The sequence below is a fragment of the Zosterops lateralis genome (genome assembly GCF_965231275.1).
Source record: "Zosterops lateralis genome assembly, chromosome: 15".
NCBI classification, from domain to species: Eukaryota; Metazoa; Chordata; class Aves; order Passeriformes; family Zosteropidae; genus Zosterops; species Zosterops lateralis.
In genome coordinates, this window is record NC_139775.1 from 5,458,564 (window position 1) to 5,475,161 (window position 16,598).

At 44.8% G+C, this 16,598-nt stretch overlaps 2 protein-coding genes across 2 annotated transcripts in view; one reads left to right on the forward strand and one right to left on the reverse strand.

Annotated features, from left to right (window-relative positions):
* The window catches only part of BAIAP2L1 (BAR/IMD domain containing adaptor protein 2 like 1), a 35,078-nt gene extending 32,421 nt beyond the window's left edge, over window positions 1-2,657 (forward strand). The window contains exons 13-14 of the mRNA XM_083872537.1: window positions 1,374-1,414; window positions 1,956-2,657. Of these exons, the coding sequence (XP_083728663.1) occupies window positions 1,374-1,414; window positions 1,956-2,031 (117 nt within the window). The 3' untranslated portion in view covers window positions 2,032-2,657. The remainder of the gene's footprint in view (window positions 1-1,373; window positions 1,415-1,955) is intronic.
* Window positions 2,658-3,650: 993 nt separating this feature from the next.
* BRI3 (brain protein I3) lies at window positions 3,651-14,685 on the reverse strand. Its single transcript, XM_083872685.1, has 3 exons — window positions 14,377-14,685; window positions 12,713-12,827; window positions 3,651-4,039 (listed from the first exon to the last, which is right to left on the reverse strand). The coding sequence occupies exons 1-3, from the start codon at window positions 14,543-14,545 to the stop codon at window positions 3,907-3,909; spliced, it is 417 nt and encodes a 138-aa protein (XP_083728811.1). The 5' UTR covers window positions 14,546-14,685; the 3' UTR covers window positions 3,651-3,906.
* Window positions 14,686-16,598: the final 1,913 nt, after the last annotated feature.

Below are 16,598 nucleotides of genomic sequence, written 5' to 3' on the forward strand. Positions count from 1 at the left end.
GAAGCCCATGAAAGTGAGTGCTGGGTTTGCAGCTATTGCTGAGGGAGAGTTGTACTAACTCCTGACCGTATTCAGCAAAGCTGCAGCTAAGTGAAAATACATTTTTTATGAACAGATAATGTATTACAATGCCATTACTTCTGCTATTTAGGAAGCATCCAAACTGATTCAAAATGAAAATTAATCAAATTAGGCACTTAATAGCTTTTTACTTGCTGCTTGTTTAGGTATTTTGCTGATGTGTATGTAAGGGTGGTCACTCCATTCTCAGGAACAGTCACCTCAGGGGTCGTTTTGGTTTGTGGCATTAGGTCAGGGGGTTTGGGAATATATTTAAGGCTTGTGGGTTAACATTCCTGTTGAACCAGAAACCCAAGAAGAATGGCAGATCAGTCAGTTGGCAGAGTATAATCTCTTTGGAGGCCAGAATGGAAACTGATAGCTCCTAGGAGTGGAAAACAAATACATCTTTTTTGATAATCTATATTTCCACAGGGAAAGCAAGACTAAAATAAGTTAGAAAATCTGGAGTATAGAACAATGACCACTTTTGTTGAGGCACCTCCTTAACTCACAGCAGCTGCTGTGACCCCATCTTAGGACAACTGTAGAGAAGAGCTGCTGCACTTGCAACCAAGTGTTTTGTTCTAAAGTCACTATTTATTTTCATTCTTGCAGAACTTCCTTGTCTTTCCTGCTTCTGTGCAAGTCCCCAACCCCCACAGCTCCATAGGCTTTGGAAATAAGCCCAACATTATACTGGGCTGGCTTGTACATTGATACAGGATTTACAGATGTGTAAAACAGTCTGTTCACTGGGCCTCCTATCAAGAAGCAGGAAATGATTCAAGGCATCTTATTTTTGTTTCAGAATACACAGAAAAAAAAAAAAAAGCTCAGGATTTCAAGAAGGAAAGATGAGGAAAGGTTCTTGCCAGTTAAACTGTTCATGCTGTGCTACACAAGACAGTAATATGCACAACAGTAAACATCAACTATAAAAAAAGACCTAATAGTTGACATAGCTTTGAGGAGGGTTGGTGTTCAGTGAGATTAAATTCAGGCATTTATTAATTTTTCTTAATTTTAAGGATTAATTAGGCCTAATTCTATTTACAACTGATGTACTTGGGCAATTTCATTGGAATCACAAGCCAAGCACGAGTTAAGAACCTGCTGAATGAGGTCCTGAAACACAGTGTGCCTGGAATGGAAAGCTTGCCAGGCTTTGGTTCAGCACTGAAATTTGAAGTATTAAAACCAAACTGGCCATATAGATTAATAACAGGGTCTCTTTCCCTTAGCAGGACAGTGACATCACCTCTAGCATATTTCTACAAATTCATGTAATTTTTTTTTTTTTTTTTTAACAGAAACCTGACATGAATGGCATTATAAAACCACCTTTTCTAAGGTAAAATACTTTTATACTGATTTTGTTGTGTTTTTATATTGGCTTGTTTTATTTTATTGATTATAAGGGGAAATAAGGATGTTTATCGTTAATTTCTCTGTGACCTTTCCCAGGCACTGGTAGAACAATATGGCTAAAATTAGTTGCACTTTCCTCAAGAGTGGCATCAAGTGCAGTACAATACACAGGCCCTTCTCAGAAAAACATGTTTCTCCAGTAGCTGGACAGGGAGCAGGACTTAACACCTTTCTTTAGCTTGACTTTGAGTGTTAAAAGCAAAAATCTTTGAAAACTGGGAGCTATTTTAAAAAGTCCAGATGTAACTGGGCATTAACTTCCCCAATTTCTGGCTCACTGAACAGTGATTCTTCATACATAACCTCATTTTAAAAAGTCAAGTTAAACTGAGAGTTGCACAGAATCCCTGAGTCTCAGAACCATAACTTACTGTTTGATGACAACGTAGATGAAGAACTTGAATGAATAAATTTGGGCTTGGGTTGCAGAAAGCCTTCAAGTAACTTAATGCATTTCTTTTCAGTGGAGAAAACCCCTTTGCAACGGTGAAACTCAGACCCACAGTAACAAATGACAGATCAGCACCAATTATCCGATGAATCCACGGCTCACACGTGGCTGCTTCCTTCTTATCAATGACAATTACTATCTCAACTTGTCCTAAAAAATTATTTAAATGTAATTACTGTACAATAGAGACATACTGGAATGGAGCTCTGATGTTTTTTAAAGCTGTAGTTTCTAATGAGGTAATTGCTTTGGGCTAGTGTTTGAGCACTTGGGCTTGACTTTACAGTATGCCTTTTTTTGTAGTAGGAATTGTGAAAATACTGGAGATAGTTTGGCTACTCTAATGAATCAGAGTAAGTAATAGCTCACAGAATCTTTGGCATTCATTACTTGGAAGCTGCAATGGTAAGTTCTAGAATATAAGCCTGCATTTGCCACCTACTAAAGAAGATAAGTGATTTTTTTTTTTCCAAACAGAACAATGTAACAACTGCCTTATTCCAGAATAGAGAATTGCCTGTATAAATGATTATATGTTATTTTGTGTAAGAAAGATACCTTAGGTTATAAATAAATATTTATCCCCTTAAGAATAGACAACTTGTAATGCCTTGCTTAATGTTCACACACAAAATTCAGATGTCAACAGAAACTCATTTTCAGTCTATGTTATACTGTTAACACATTCTTCAGTGATGACTTCTTGTCAAACTTTAGTCTGGTAAAAGGTCATAATAAAGCAGTGCCATGATTATTTCTCAAATGCCAATAGAAAAAACTCCCTTTGATGTTCCTCCGTTACTGTAGCTTACCCAAAAGCTTAACGTTGAAAATTTTTGGTTAAGGAGCTGAGCAAAGGCCTGAGTGCTGGCACAGTGCAGTAGCTGAGTTAAGTGAAACTGAGTTTTTAACTTCAGCCACAGCAGAGCTGTGCCTGTGATTAATCCTTACCCCAAATCATTCTGTCTTACACAGGCACATTTCCTGCAGCATCTCCTGGCTCATTCGTTTAGTGGTGCCTACTTCTACTACTATAAACAGTGAATTCAAGTCATGTGAAATGCCTTTCAGTTACTTAATATCAAAAAATAGTATATGAGCATGTGCTGGCTCCTCTCACCCTGCCTTTCAAGTTCAAGGCCGAGGACAGTTCATGAGAGTGCCCTGTATAAACCTCCACCATCCCCACCTGAAACAGCAGCTTGTCAGAGGGGTAACTTACACCTGAGCCCATCTTCTACAGCACAGCAGAGGCAACTCAACCCAGCCTGGCCGAGCTTTCAATAATTCAGTATCAGAATGAAACAATCCAAGATGCAAAAGCCTTTCTTTACTCAGGGCAGCTCCTGGTTGGCAGTGCCCCAGCCTCTCTTCCTGCTGCAGGCAGAAGGTTCTGCTGTCTGTGAACCAACACCAGCCCCTGCATGAAGCAAAACCCTCACTAATTAAAACAGGGCTCTGATTGTGTGTTATTACTTGTGCCTGCAGTGGGGGAGGAGCTGTTGCCATAGAGGTAGCACACACAGCACTTACAACACTTCCCTCAAATATCCAATGCCCTAAACATGTACAGTCTTAAACATCTTTTATCATCACCATAAGGATTCTGGCAAAAACTTACTCTTTATTGTAGCTAGGATTACTACTCTGCTTTCAGACTACACAGTATCAGACGTGTCAGTAACATATTTAATAATCCAGCCACAAGTTGAGGATTGCAAAAGGAAAAGCAGTTTTATTTAGTTTTCAACAGGTGCCACTAAACATGGAAAACAAGTCAGGTTTTCATGTTTTGCAATGCACATGCTCATAAAAGATTAAGTTTAAATTACATGCAAGAGACTAAATTCCTTCACACTTTACAAAACAGGTCTGAAGCAAATAAAATGATTGTACATGACATTTACATTAGAAAGAGTATGCTAACAGTTGTAGCTTCTGTAAGCACGTCCACGTTCAGCCCCTCAGCCAAAAGCTGCCCCACAGTTAGGGCATCTTCTCTGCCTCAGTGCAAGGCAGAACAGAATCCCAATTGGAAAGAATACAATGGCACACAAAACACCAAGACAGGTGAAGGTGTCCTCCAACACACCGACCCTGCAAAAAGGGAAAACAGACTCAGTCAAGGACACGCACCAGGTTTGTCCCCACGTCACCACTCAGTGCTTTGGCAGTCACGAGAAACCACACCATTTTATACAGCAAGATAAAGTACAAGGGTTTGTTCCTAATTTCTGCTTCTCAAAACTAATTTCCCTTTACAACTGTAGAGGAACTAATTATTGATGTCACCTGGCTCCAGCTGACTCCCAGGTCCATGACCACATGGAAATTTTGTTTCAGCACAGTCCTATGACAGCAGAAATTTACCTCCATTTCAGTCCCTGACTCCTTTCTGAAGTGCTGTATCTGAGCATCCCCCAAAATGAAGACAGACACTAAACCAGAGATTCAGACTTCAGAAATTTGTGCAGTTACATTAAATAGTCAAGATTTGGAGTTCAGCAAAACACTTGAACAAGATGTATCCTCCTGGTACAGTGAAAGTCAAGGCAAACAGAGCTGAGTGACCCTGAAGTGCAGGCTGTGACAGGGTGCCAAGGCCAACAAGCTGCTGTTTCCCTGTGAGCAGTCAGGAACAAGCTCTGGGATGGGTAAATAGAGCCAGGGAAGGAAGGCACAGGCTCAAGAGACCATTTCCTTACAACAACTGCCTGAAACGTTGCAACTTGATTAAACTTGGGAACCATTTCCCTTCCCTTCCCCTCGCCCATCAGCAGAAGCCAAAGGCTTTTCCAAGTGTTCTTGATATTCTGCTGCTTACACAAGTGTGTGTTCCCCTTAAGCTTTCTCTCTCTTTAATGCACTTTATTTCTGTTTCCAGAGATACAAGTTAACTCTATATCTGGTATAAAATAAAGGAACTGTCAGGTTACCATTGATCCCAGCAGTAGCTTTATCACTTCATGTCATCAGATAACACTCTTTTAAGGCAACTAAAAAATGCAGACAGTTTGTATCACCACACAGATTCGAGTCTCAGCACACAAGTGTCCCACAGCTCAGGGTTTTGCAGGCTGTGCTGGGCATTGTGGCTACTCCCACAAACTCAGGAGTCACCCGAGAAGAAAAACAGGAGGCTCTCCTCAAGTGCTTTGGGCTCATGGGGAGAGAACAGTAGTACCTGCACTACTGAAACTCACTCTACAACATGGTCCAGCTCTGGGGAAAAGGGTCGGATCTGAAATCCTGAGGAGTGTGTCTTGGAGCAGAACACTTCTGCAGAGCTCATCTCTCACTGCTGTAATCTCTCTGGGCACACAGATATTCAAGAGTAATCTTGCATTGTTGTAGCAAAACAAAGCGCCTGCCCTGAGAGCTGGAGCTTGGGGAAGTGCCATCTCCTGAGAACACTCTGCTACTAGAGCTGGAATGCAAAGAAATTCAGGACCATTGGGACCAGACCAGTTACAGATACAGGGGCAAAAAGGACACTGCAGTGTTCAGCCAGAACTGTCAGGTCTGGATGAAGCAGCTGAATTTGGCTATTTGCACCGGGGAAATGCACAAAATGCTGACCACCTGAGACCAAACAGAAACCAGCAGCACAAGCTCAGGAGGTGAGGCCTCTCCTTTTCCCCTGTCCACAGTAACACACTGGATGTATGGAGAGGCTCAGGCACACTCTAGAGTTTTCTGAGTAATGCAAGATTCAGTTTTCACATTGCAGATCCACCCAAGAGAGGCAAAGCCCCTTTTCAGGCATTTCAGTGACATCACAAATAACATTATTTGGAAAATGCACACCGAGTACAGTACACAGCACATTACAGCTGCTGTATTTCCTTTCCTGCTCTGCTGTTGCACTTAATGCCTTCTCTTCCTTTCACACGCACTGAGCAGTTCCCTCCTGCACTTCCCATCCAACTCCTGCTTCGTTACTGTTTTGAAATCTTCTTGTCTCTTAATAATTCCATATTCAGTTCCTGCCCTGAAACCTACATTTGTGACAAGCCAGTGTACTTAGTTAAGAGTACAAGCAGTCTACTGATGTGACCTGAAAGAATAAACACACAAATCAAACACACAGGGATCAGTCAGGGTACTGCTGCTCAGCCCCAACAGTGATGAGCACAGCCCAACCCATTCCAAACACCCCTCTTCATCAGCCTGCAGGGCCCAAGCCCATTGGTTAGCACATGTCCTTGACACTTCAAACAGAATTTCTTTTAAGCTCCTTTCCCCCTAAATGGAGCTACTCCAAAGTGTTTTGTGGTAGTGCAAAAATGCCAAGTTAAATTAAAACTAAAAATTAAAGAATTGCCATCCATATTCAACAGCAGCTCCAGGGCAAAGCCTGGAGAGGCACAGGGAGCACTGCTGGGTGAGCACTGGAGAAGCACAGGGCCAGCAGCAGAGCAAGGCAGCTCCAGGGGACACTCACCCAGGCTGTGCCTGCGTGACCTCCACACCATACCTGTTGTTTGAGCTCCTATCACGTCTGTGTGATTACAGCATTAGCCACACAAACACTTCTTGGCTTCTCCTGATTTATGTCAGCACCTAATTTTAGATGAACACTTACCCAACCACTGCTTAGCCAGTTACTAAATTTAAAAATTAAAAAAAAAAAAAGCTTTTTATACGGGAGACTATGAATATTTTTTGCTTGTATATCTTACCTGAAATGTGGAGTAATTAGAGCCTCCATATTCAAACTGTGGATTCACTAACATAACCAAGCATAAATTTTCTTCTACAGCACAAACCACATAAAAGCTGATTATAACTGCACCACTCCCACTCTAAAAATAAAGTGGAAAAGTTTATTTATACTGCAAGCAGCATTTTGCATTTAAGCTACAACTGCAGCTGCCAACTCCATAAGTAAGGTCAATTATGCCCATTGACAAGTACTTAAAACCAAACTGTTTTTCTGATAACCCCCTTTTTCAAAGTTAGAACACTGAGATCTTAAGTCAAATGCTCAGGATGAGAGGGCCAGTAATGAGATCTGTGAACACAGCATTGGTCCAATTTAGCATGTGCATTTTTAGACTTATCACTACATCACAGCATTTAAATGTGGGCTTATCAGCATTTTTAGACCTTACAAACACATTTAAAGGGTCACCCCAGGTAATCAGAGACAGGCTCATTGTACCACAAACTCTGCAAGACATGAGAAGAAATTGCACTTTAGAAAACTGCCTTCCTTCACATAGACCAACCACATGGAATTTTCAAATCATATCCATCTTCTGCCACAGAGGTTGGTTGAGTTTCAAAGTTTAGATTTGAATGGAAACATCAGACGAGGGACAAGCATGGACTGTGGCAGCTACATGCTAAATCTTTAATTTTGAACATAAAAACAAAAAAACAGCCAGAGATTCTTTATCATCTCCTGGCTAATGCAACAGCAGCAGCTATGTTCAAAATGTTTAAATCTCACCTGCAGCTGCAGAAGAAAAAGAACTGACAATTACATGTGGAACTACTGAGCAAGCACTGGATGTTTACAGTTTTAATTTCTGTGAAGAGGGGTATCAGCTCCTCCAGCCTCAGCTCGATGGCATCTTGAATGGTTGTTGATCCATATCCACAACAAGCAGCCCAAATCTCTACGAAGCCATTGACTTGCCCACCTCAGCACGAGATGTACATATATGTAAATGCAATTATCCTTAAAAATCACTTCCAAGTAAGAGGCACAACAGTATTTACAGATTTATCTGAATTTCCTTATGCTTTAGGCCTCATTTCCTATACAGAGGCCTGGCTGCAGAAGCAGAGGAGTCCTGGCAATTGGGACAGCCTGTATGTAGCTGTTTGTCTTTCCTGAAATGCCCCCAAACCCCCAGCCCTCCCTGCTGCAGAAGCACTGCTGCTTTAATTCCAAGTCTAATCAGGACAGGAGCCTCAAAGCTTCACACCAACAGCCCAGCCTGGCAAAGGAGGCTGAGCACAGCAGTCAGAGCTCTCTGTGGGGTGGACGCACTGAGCCCTGCTGGGGTTTTTCCTCCCTTGTCTGCACACACAGCCCACTCAGTACTGCTGTGGTGACCAACAAACAAGGGCAGCTCCCTCCTGCCTCCAGAACAACTCATTGCTACAATAACATCCTAACTATCAGACAAGTATTCTTCAAGACAAATGGTGACTCTAAGAAAAGAAATTGCTGCAATTCAGGGCCAGTGACAGACCAGGCATTAGAGAGCAGATTATCATTTTTATGCAGTCCCATTAGGGAATACATTCCTGCTGTGCCTTATTTTTCTAAGAAATGAGACTTTATGAGATTAATGTGTTTTGATTATTGTCTGCAAATCAGGTCAGACCAGTGGAACAAAACCCCTCAGAAGCAGCCAGACCAGAGCAGTGCTGTTCTCATTTGGGACCCTGCTAGAGGCTTATCCCTCCTCTCTGCAGGGCTCAGCGAGCAGCTTCCTGCTCAGCAGCTGCTCTGGAGCTGGGAAAGGTCCCAGGTCTCCCAGTCAGGAATTCCAAATGGCTCTCCTGGCATCTGCCCAAGTCTGCTGGATCAAGGCTTTCTTCTTCCCTGTCCTCTTTCACAGCACTCTCAAAAAGGTATTGCAAAGTTTTCTTCACTCACAAGGTCCAAAAGAATCTCCAGCTTGCTGCTGGGAACCAGAAATCCTCAGGTTTGCTCACACTATCAGACATGCTCTCTAAACAGCTGTTTTTCTGTTGCCTTTTTAAAATTCTTTGCATATTTAACCAGTGAATATTATTAAATTATATTAAGAATATTTACATGAAGTTTAAATATAGTTGTGAGTAACTATAGAAAGCCTGTATACTGAGCAGCTTTTTATCAAAGCCCACACAGCATTTGTGACAGAAATCATGGAAGAGCAGAAAACTGAAATTTGGAAAGACTTGATCACCTAAGTGCAATTTTTCTAGAGTCTATTCCCTCAGGAGACACACATCTAATTGACAAAAACAAAATTTCAAGCCAAACCTGAGAAGTTACAACTTTGTCAAGTCAAAAAAAAACCCCAATAAATTAAAAAACTCACCACAACAACAAACCAAAACCACACCTGTGGCAGGGAGAACTGTAAGAACTGGCTATAAGACATCTCAGAATGAATACAGTTTTAATTAAACTTGTCTCATCTTCCAGTTCAGGAAGAAGCTTCAGTGTTGGCATAATCTCAGAGCCACCACAATGGTGGTCCAGCAGATGCACTGTAGCTGTCAGAGGTGAAAGCTGCGGTAGGATGAGGTCCTTTCCCTTTCAGCCAAGCAACTGAATATGGTTGAACAGGAAAATAAAAACTCAACAGGGCCCATCACAAGCTCTCTCCCAGATTTTGAAGGAACTTGCCTTTGCAGTCATCAGATCAAGAGAATGTTTTTACAGGTTTTAAAAGGAACTTTCTTCTGTTAAATAACAGGAAAGCAAACATTCCTGAGCAGTCAGTTATCGCTAACAACAGAAGACAGAGAAAAAGAAAATGAAAGTGACCAGAAGTAAAGCAGCCAGGCTGCATTCTCCAAGCTAAAAAGATAATTCCACTAAAGTCAGTGCCTGTAATAACTCAATGTGTACTCGGGAACATAAAATAGTTTAAAAGCAAGACTTGGCCAAACCTTAAATGTCAACTAGAAGCCATAAAGCTGACAAGATTGTGCAAGTCATTTTAACTCTCTGTACATCAGGGCTGGGAGAAGAACACACACCGAGACAACTGGACTAGAACCACCAAGAACATTCTGAGAGTGCAAGGAAGGATGGAACACATTAAAACTGAAGTCTGTAACTAGAAAGCAACACTGAGCAGGGATTAATGAGCTCGATGTAAGGAACAGCTCTAAGCAAGAGGCACAGCTTATGAGACAGGAGAGTCATCCCTCAGATGGCAGCAGAGCTTCAGAGGGAGAAGGGCAGGAATGTAATTACCAGTCACCACAGGCACATTAGCAACTTCAGAGAGGCTACTTCTGGAGATACTTTGAACTTTTAATGACTAAATACCATAAAAACCTAAAGATCGACTGTACTCAAGCCAGCTTATTAACCCCAAGATCCCTCATGACTCCAGTAAAATAGACACCAATTCAAACAACTGACCAATACTGAGTATTTCTCCTCAACACCATATATTTTATTTTAAGTCGGAAATGGTTTTGATTTCAATCAGCAACATGAATACATCCCATAGTGCAACAGAGTGCTTTGTATTTCTGATGGCAGAAATCCTCTTGATGGTCACTCCATCAGTTACATCATTCCACAGCCACACACAAGGCCCTTCCTGGTGATCTAAAGCAGATGGACTTCTCTAACGATGGTGCACCATCAAATCAGGAAAGCAATGGGACAACTGATCTGATAGTTTAATAACAGAGTATTTTAGGTAGCATTAATAGCTTTTAAAATTTTTCAATATCCCTTCAACAACTTTTCTGTTCAGAGCAGTATTCAGAGTGTAGCTGCACATTGCATTTGTCATAAAATAGGTTTCCAGGACATGGAAGTAAACTAGAACTGTTTAAAGGTCTTGTAAAGTCGAAGAGGATTGAGTTTTTTCTCTAAAAGTAGCAGCCAGTGTAACCTTCCAGAATATGAACCTTGTCCCTTCAGGCTCCCATGAATATTTCCAATATTATGCTTTTCACCAAGCCTCCCTGACGTTTCTCCTCAAGTAATACACACTATTAATTCCATGACTATTCAAAAAAACAGCAACCTGAGATTTCTCCCTCCTACCTTGATACTAGACTCCTGTTCTAAGGAGAATTAGGAACTAACATGGTAACAGGGTGAAGGAGTTACCCTGTTACACCATTACTAGATACAGTTACTCACCCTTGGGATTCCCTGATCCAGGATATTTCACAGTTCTCCTCACAATTTTTTTTTTCAAAGCCTAAAACAGAAACTGAGGATCCAAGAGTAAACCAGGATTTTGTGGAGAGTATTTTGCTTTAGGAAAGAGTCCACAATGGGTACTTCCAGCTGGGCATACCTGATGACTTAAGAAAGCTCTTCAAGTGAGATCACTTAAAAACAACTAACAACAGACTTCTCATTTTCAAAAATTTGGCTAAAGTTATATATTATATGTGGAAATGATTGTTTCAAAAGTCTTTCCTAGACCATCCCAGAAGCCTCAAGCCTGTCTGAATTCAAGAAGTGTTTGGACAACACTCTCACGCACATGGTGGGATTCTTGCAGTGTCCTGTACAGGGCCAGGAGGTGGACTAGATGATCCTGATGGGTCCTTTCCAACTCATTCTGTGAACTTCCAGAAAAAGAAAAAATAACAGCAACAAGGGCCTACCCCTTTTAAGCTATTTCCAAGAGCACCTCCCCAGCGAACACTTTGAGCTGCCCTGCTGTCAGAGCAGAAAGGCTCTGTAAGTTCACTGCCTGCCCTTCTCCAAGCCACACACAACATCTGCCCTGTCCTCTGGCTGAGCTACAGCATCAGCATGTTGGTACAACCACTCAGGTGGCAGGATCTACCACATCCTCTGAACAGCTCAGCACTTGCTTTCCCCACTGTTTAAAACACCCCTTCTAGATCAATAGCTCCAGCTGGTACAGGTTTTTCAGCCTTAACTAGTGGCATTTCAACAGGCACCTGTTTTTACATAACACCACAGGATACTTCTCATTTGAATCCACCTTTGAAGCAGGTATTGACTCTCAGACAAACACCAACTTTAACACCTGGGCTATAGCCTCTGCCATATGACATCTCTGTCACATCCATCACACACCAAACTGGGGTCACTTCAGTTGCTCAGGCAGGTCTGTTTCCTACACGTTCTGAGAGGGAAGGAAGGGCTCGGACCTGCAGAGTACCAAGTGCCTCCTTGCAAGACACCCCAAGGGTAATTCCTGTACACTTTAACAGAGGGGAATGAGCCTGCACTTGAGTCACAGCTGGCCAGGCAGAGCAGCAATCCCTCTGCCCTCAGCCACGGCCCAATATCCCAAGAAGAGAAGAACTGAGAAGTGAAAGGGGCTACAGCTGACTTAGAGCACTGCTGAGGAAACTGAGTGCCTCCTTCCTATCTAATGGCTGTGATCTCCAAGGGAGAAGTTGTCCTCTTGCTGCAGTTCCATGTAACAGCTAACCACTTTTTCTGGTTTTCACCACTGCAGCAGACTGACAGTCTTGGTGTGGTCTATCAATTTCTCTCTTCTTCTGCGGTTAAAGGACTTTTAGAGACCTTTTAAAGCTTTAAGCCACAAATGTTTTCAGCCAATACTGACAAGTACCCTACCTGGTTTTGCACAGTTTGGATTGGGAATGGGAACACACACCACAAAAGCAGAAGTTCTTCCACAGTACTGCCAGAAAACCAGAAGTGACTATGGGCAAGGATTACAAAGTTTCACAATAAAATCACGCTACTCACCATCACCAGGCATAAACACATCAGAAAGGACTTCCTGTCATGCCTTCCCCCCAGAACTGACCTGTTACATCTATTGCTGAAGTGCCATTTCATTAAAGGCATCACTTAAAGATTTTCCTCCAACTTAAAGAATAGATTCCTGTTTCAAATGTCTTGTATTGCTCACAGCAGGTGTCACAAGCCCACCAGGACAAGCTCACACCACACAAACCCAAGCATTCCTCTCCTAGATCTTAGTGCCTTTTCAGTTAATTGTTACACACACACACAAAGAAAAGCTATTGAAAACCAAGGAACCATATGAATACCTCTATGTTAAATAACAAAAGCCAAGAATGAGTTTAATTCCTCAAGAGCCGTTTTACCTGCAGGCAGGACAGCCGCCAACTACTACTACAGAAGTGGTGGTGGCAGGCTGCTGGATGATGGTGTACGTGCTCGAATAGTTTGGCTGCGATGTCGGTGGAGGAACAGCATACCCTGAAATGAGAAAAAAACCCTCAACCACCACACACAAGGCACGAAGAACAACGATAATTTACAAGTAGGACAACAGAACATGAAAACAATAAAGGGGAATGTAGTCTTGATTAAGCACCTGAAGCTCTATCAAAGTCAGAACTGGAACACCTGGCACATCCAATAGCAAAGGCACTTCATAAACCCAAGTATCAATTTAACCATCCCAAAAGGACACTGAGCTAATAATTAACTCTGAGATTTTGTTTCAGTGCTGAGCACCAGGAAAAACTGTTTAAACAATGACCATAGCTTTCACTTCTGGATGTTCTGTATCAAGAACATCCCACTCCAGCAGACGATTTGAAACACAATAAATCTTCCTCTAGTTCCAAGCTTAAATTCCATATACTAAGTTTCTAACTGAAGAGCAAGGTAGGAGTAATAAGATGCAAGTAGAAAGAGATAGCACAGGAAAAAAACCTCAACTTTCAAAAAGTCCATGCTCTTAGCAAAATAATGGGTAATTTCAACAGCTGTAGATAGAAGAGAGAAGTCTTTAACTGCTTTATTAACATTAAAAACTTTAAATTGCAATTTTAAAAAGCTTTTGAAAGGGATGGTTAATTGTACGCAGTGTCATCAAGGCACAGCTTTCACAGTTTGTTCAATTATAATCCATTCTGAGTTTATTTCCCAAGTTCTCAGACTTTCTTCTATCCAGTTATCCATCTGTGAAATCTGGCAACCTCACTATTCAAAAATAAAATAACCACTAATACCTGTATTGCAGGAAAACAAGCTTCAAGTTATCAATAGGAAGATCTATAGCCTCAAGGTTCAACTCAAAGACGGGGGTCTGTGTGTGCCGTGTAACTTTTACAACTTTTGAAGCATTGCTCTTTCCTGAGAGGTGACTCCTTTCTTCGGCAGATGTTAGTATTAATTCAGTTAACCAAAGTATTGCATCTCCTCACCTGCCTAAGTCTCTCTCAGACTACTGAAGTGTATCAGAAAAGAACAAACATTAACCAGAGCACAGCGAAGCGCAGGCAAAGAACAACTTTGGGGTCTGTGTTAGTGCCGAGCACAGCCGCGGCTCTGCCATTGTTCCATCGGGGCAGAAACCCGCGCTGTGAGGAATGCCCGCCATCCCGGCCGGGGCTGTGGGGAGAACACGGCACCGCGGGGAGGAGGGGAAAGGGAGATGGAGCTTTGGGACACCTGGATCCCGCTTTGGAGCACCTGGATCCCGCTCTGGGACCCCTGGATCCCGCTCTGGGACCCCTGGATCCCGCTCTGGAGCACCTGGATCCCGCTCTGGAGCACCGGGATCCCGGAGCAGCCGCCTCCCCCCGAGCGCTGCCTTGGGGCGGGCGGGGGCGGCCCGGGAGTTCCCCGCTCCAGCCCCGTTCCCGCTCCCGATCCCGCGGCCCGGGGCGCCCCCTCAGTCCAGGGAGCGGGGGGGGCTCCCCACAGCCGCTCCCGCCCCGGTAAAGGGCAGGGGGCCCGCTCCGCACACCGGGGACCCCCCACCGCCCGCGGTCCCCTCCCCGAGCCCGTGACCCACCTGGGGCGGCGGCGGCGGCCGGGTAGGGGTAGGGCGGGGGCGGCTGGAAGCCGGGCTGCGGGGCGGGGATGGCGCCGTAGTTGCCGTGCCCGTAGTCGTAGCCCGGCGCGGCCGGCGCGGCGGGGCTGTAGGCGGGGGGCCGCTCCTGCAGCAGCGGTTTGCTGTCCATGCTGGGCCCGCGCTGCCTCGTCCGTCCCGCGGGGCCGACCAGGAAGCGGCGCCCGGCCCGGACCCGGGGCCCGCCCCGTCCCGCCCGGGGGGCCGGAGCTCGGAGGGGCCGGAGCTCGGGGTGGGGGCGGCGGCGTGAGGGGCCCGCTGTGTGTGTGTTGGGGGGGGGGGGGGAGCGGCGGCCCCGGTGCGCGCTCCCGGCCCGTCACGAGGCCGCCGCGCCCCACGTGACTCCGCGCCCCGGGCGGGCGGCGCCGGGAACGCGCCCCGGCCTTAAAGGGACCGCGCCCCGCCGGGACCGGCACCGGCTGCCCCGTACCGACACCGACCGCCCCGCGCCCGGGTTCCCCCGCTCGGACACCGAGAGCTGCCCCGCCCCGCGCCGCCGTGTCACCGAGCCGATGGGGAATGTTTAACGCGCCCGCTCCCGCCCGGGCGCTCTCCCGCACCGCGATCCCGTGCCCTGTGCCCGGGGATGGCCCTGCTGGCGCGGGGAGATGGGACCGGATGAGCCGCTGTGGCCCCTTCCAGCCTGAGCCGCTCTGTGAAATGCAATCCCTGCTGGAAGCCGGCAGGATGGGGAGGTGAGGATGAGGTTGGTCACTCGCAACGACTCCTGCAAACTCTTACAAACTCTTCCATCGCCACCGCGAAGAGCCGCACGGGAGTGTGAACGGAACCAGAGCTCTGGGATGCTGCCGCAGGGTAACAATGCTGGAAAGAGAGGAGATGTTCTTGAAAAGAAATTGAGAAAAAAGCAGGAGAAAACTCTGATGGTTCAAAGGAACACTAAAGTTAATAAGCAAACACTACAGGAAGGAAGAGGAAAGCAAAGGAGAGGCTTCTGCCTCCTGCATGGAAAACTACAAGAACAAATTCAACAACATTTTCACGAGATTCAGCTGCTTCTGAAACCCACGTTCTTGATGACTGCCCAGGCCAGATTCTGAGAAGATCTTAAATGTCTTTTACTTCAGCTAAAGCTCTTGCCTGTTCCCTCCACACCTTTATCCCGTGAGCTGTCTGACTCACCAAATCCTTTTAGTTTAGAAATCCCTGGTTTGTCCTTCACTGCAGGTCCCAGCACAGCCTTGTGACCGTGGCAAACACCGTGATTCCATCCCATGACATGTCCTGTGCAGTAGGGAAGGGTTAGCCGCATTTCATGGGGGGGGAAACATAAAAACCAGAAGTCATTAAAAAATTTGCCTCAAAAAGGAAACAAATTCTTGGAACAGGTGGAGACACAGATCACACCACCCCAAATCCAAACCATTGACAGCATCACACAATGGTGAGGGAGTCCCTGCCTTCTGTCTTCTTCCTCTGGTTTGCAGCTGACCCATCTGCAAAGGGCACCTCTTCTGGGGGTTGTTTATTTTAACTGTAGCAGTATAAATATTGCATGAGGCTTTTGAATGAAAAATCTTAAGACACAAATGCAATGCAGCACTTCCTCATTGGGGGAAAGATACTTGTTTAAAATGAATGTTAAGTAATGAGGAAAAATCCCTCTTTTAAAGAAATGAGGTTTGGGAAAGCATGGAAGAGCCAACAGTAGAAACCTCTCTGTACAAACAGGATTGAAGATGTCTTGACTAGGCTTTGGTTCACTGGAGCAAACTCCTTCTTCTTGAGTCATGCAGTAGCCACAGGACTGAAGGACAGAAGTAGAAAAGGTATCTGCGTGTTTTCTTTCTCTTTTGCAGAGCTTCAGCCATTTAGGGTAGACCAAGGATGCCCCTTTCACAGGCTGCAGACTGGAAGGGAGGCATTCCCATTAACCCAGTGCAAATCCATTTATATGCAGCTGTCTGTGCAAAAGCTTCCCCGTTAGCTCCTGACAGAATGGGAGCTCTGAGGTAACACCAGCAATTGAACAAAGCAGGGCTCAGCATTGGACACCCAGAGCAGAGAGAGTTCTTGTAAGGCATGAATTCAATCCCAACTTCTACACCAAGTACAGGTGCAGCAGAGCCACTGACCACACACCAGGCACGTGCTGCCACAGTTATGGAGAGCACTTGTTTGGTTTCACAAGTAAAACCACATGT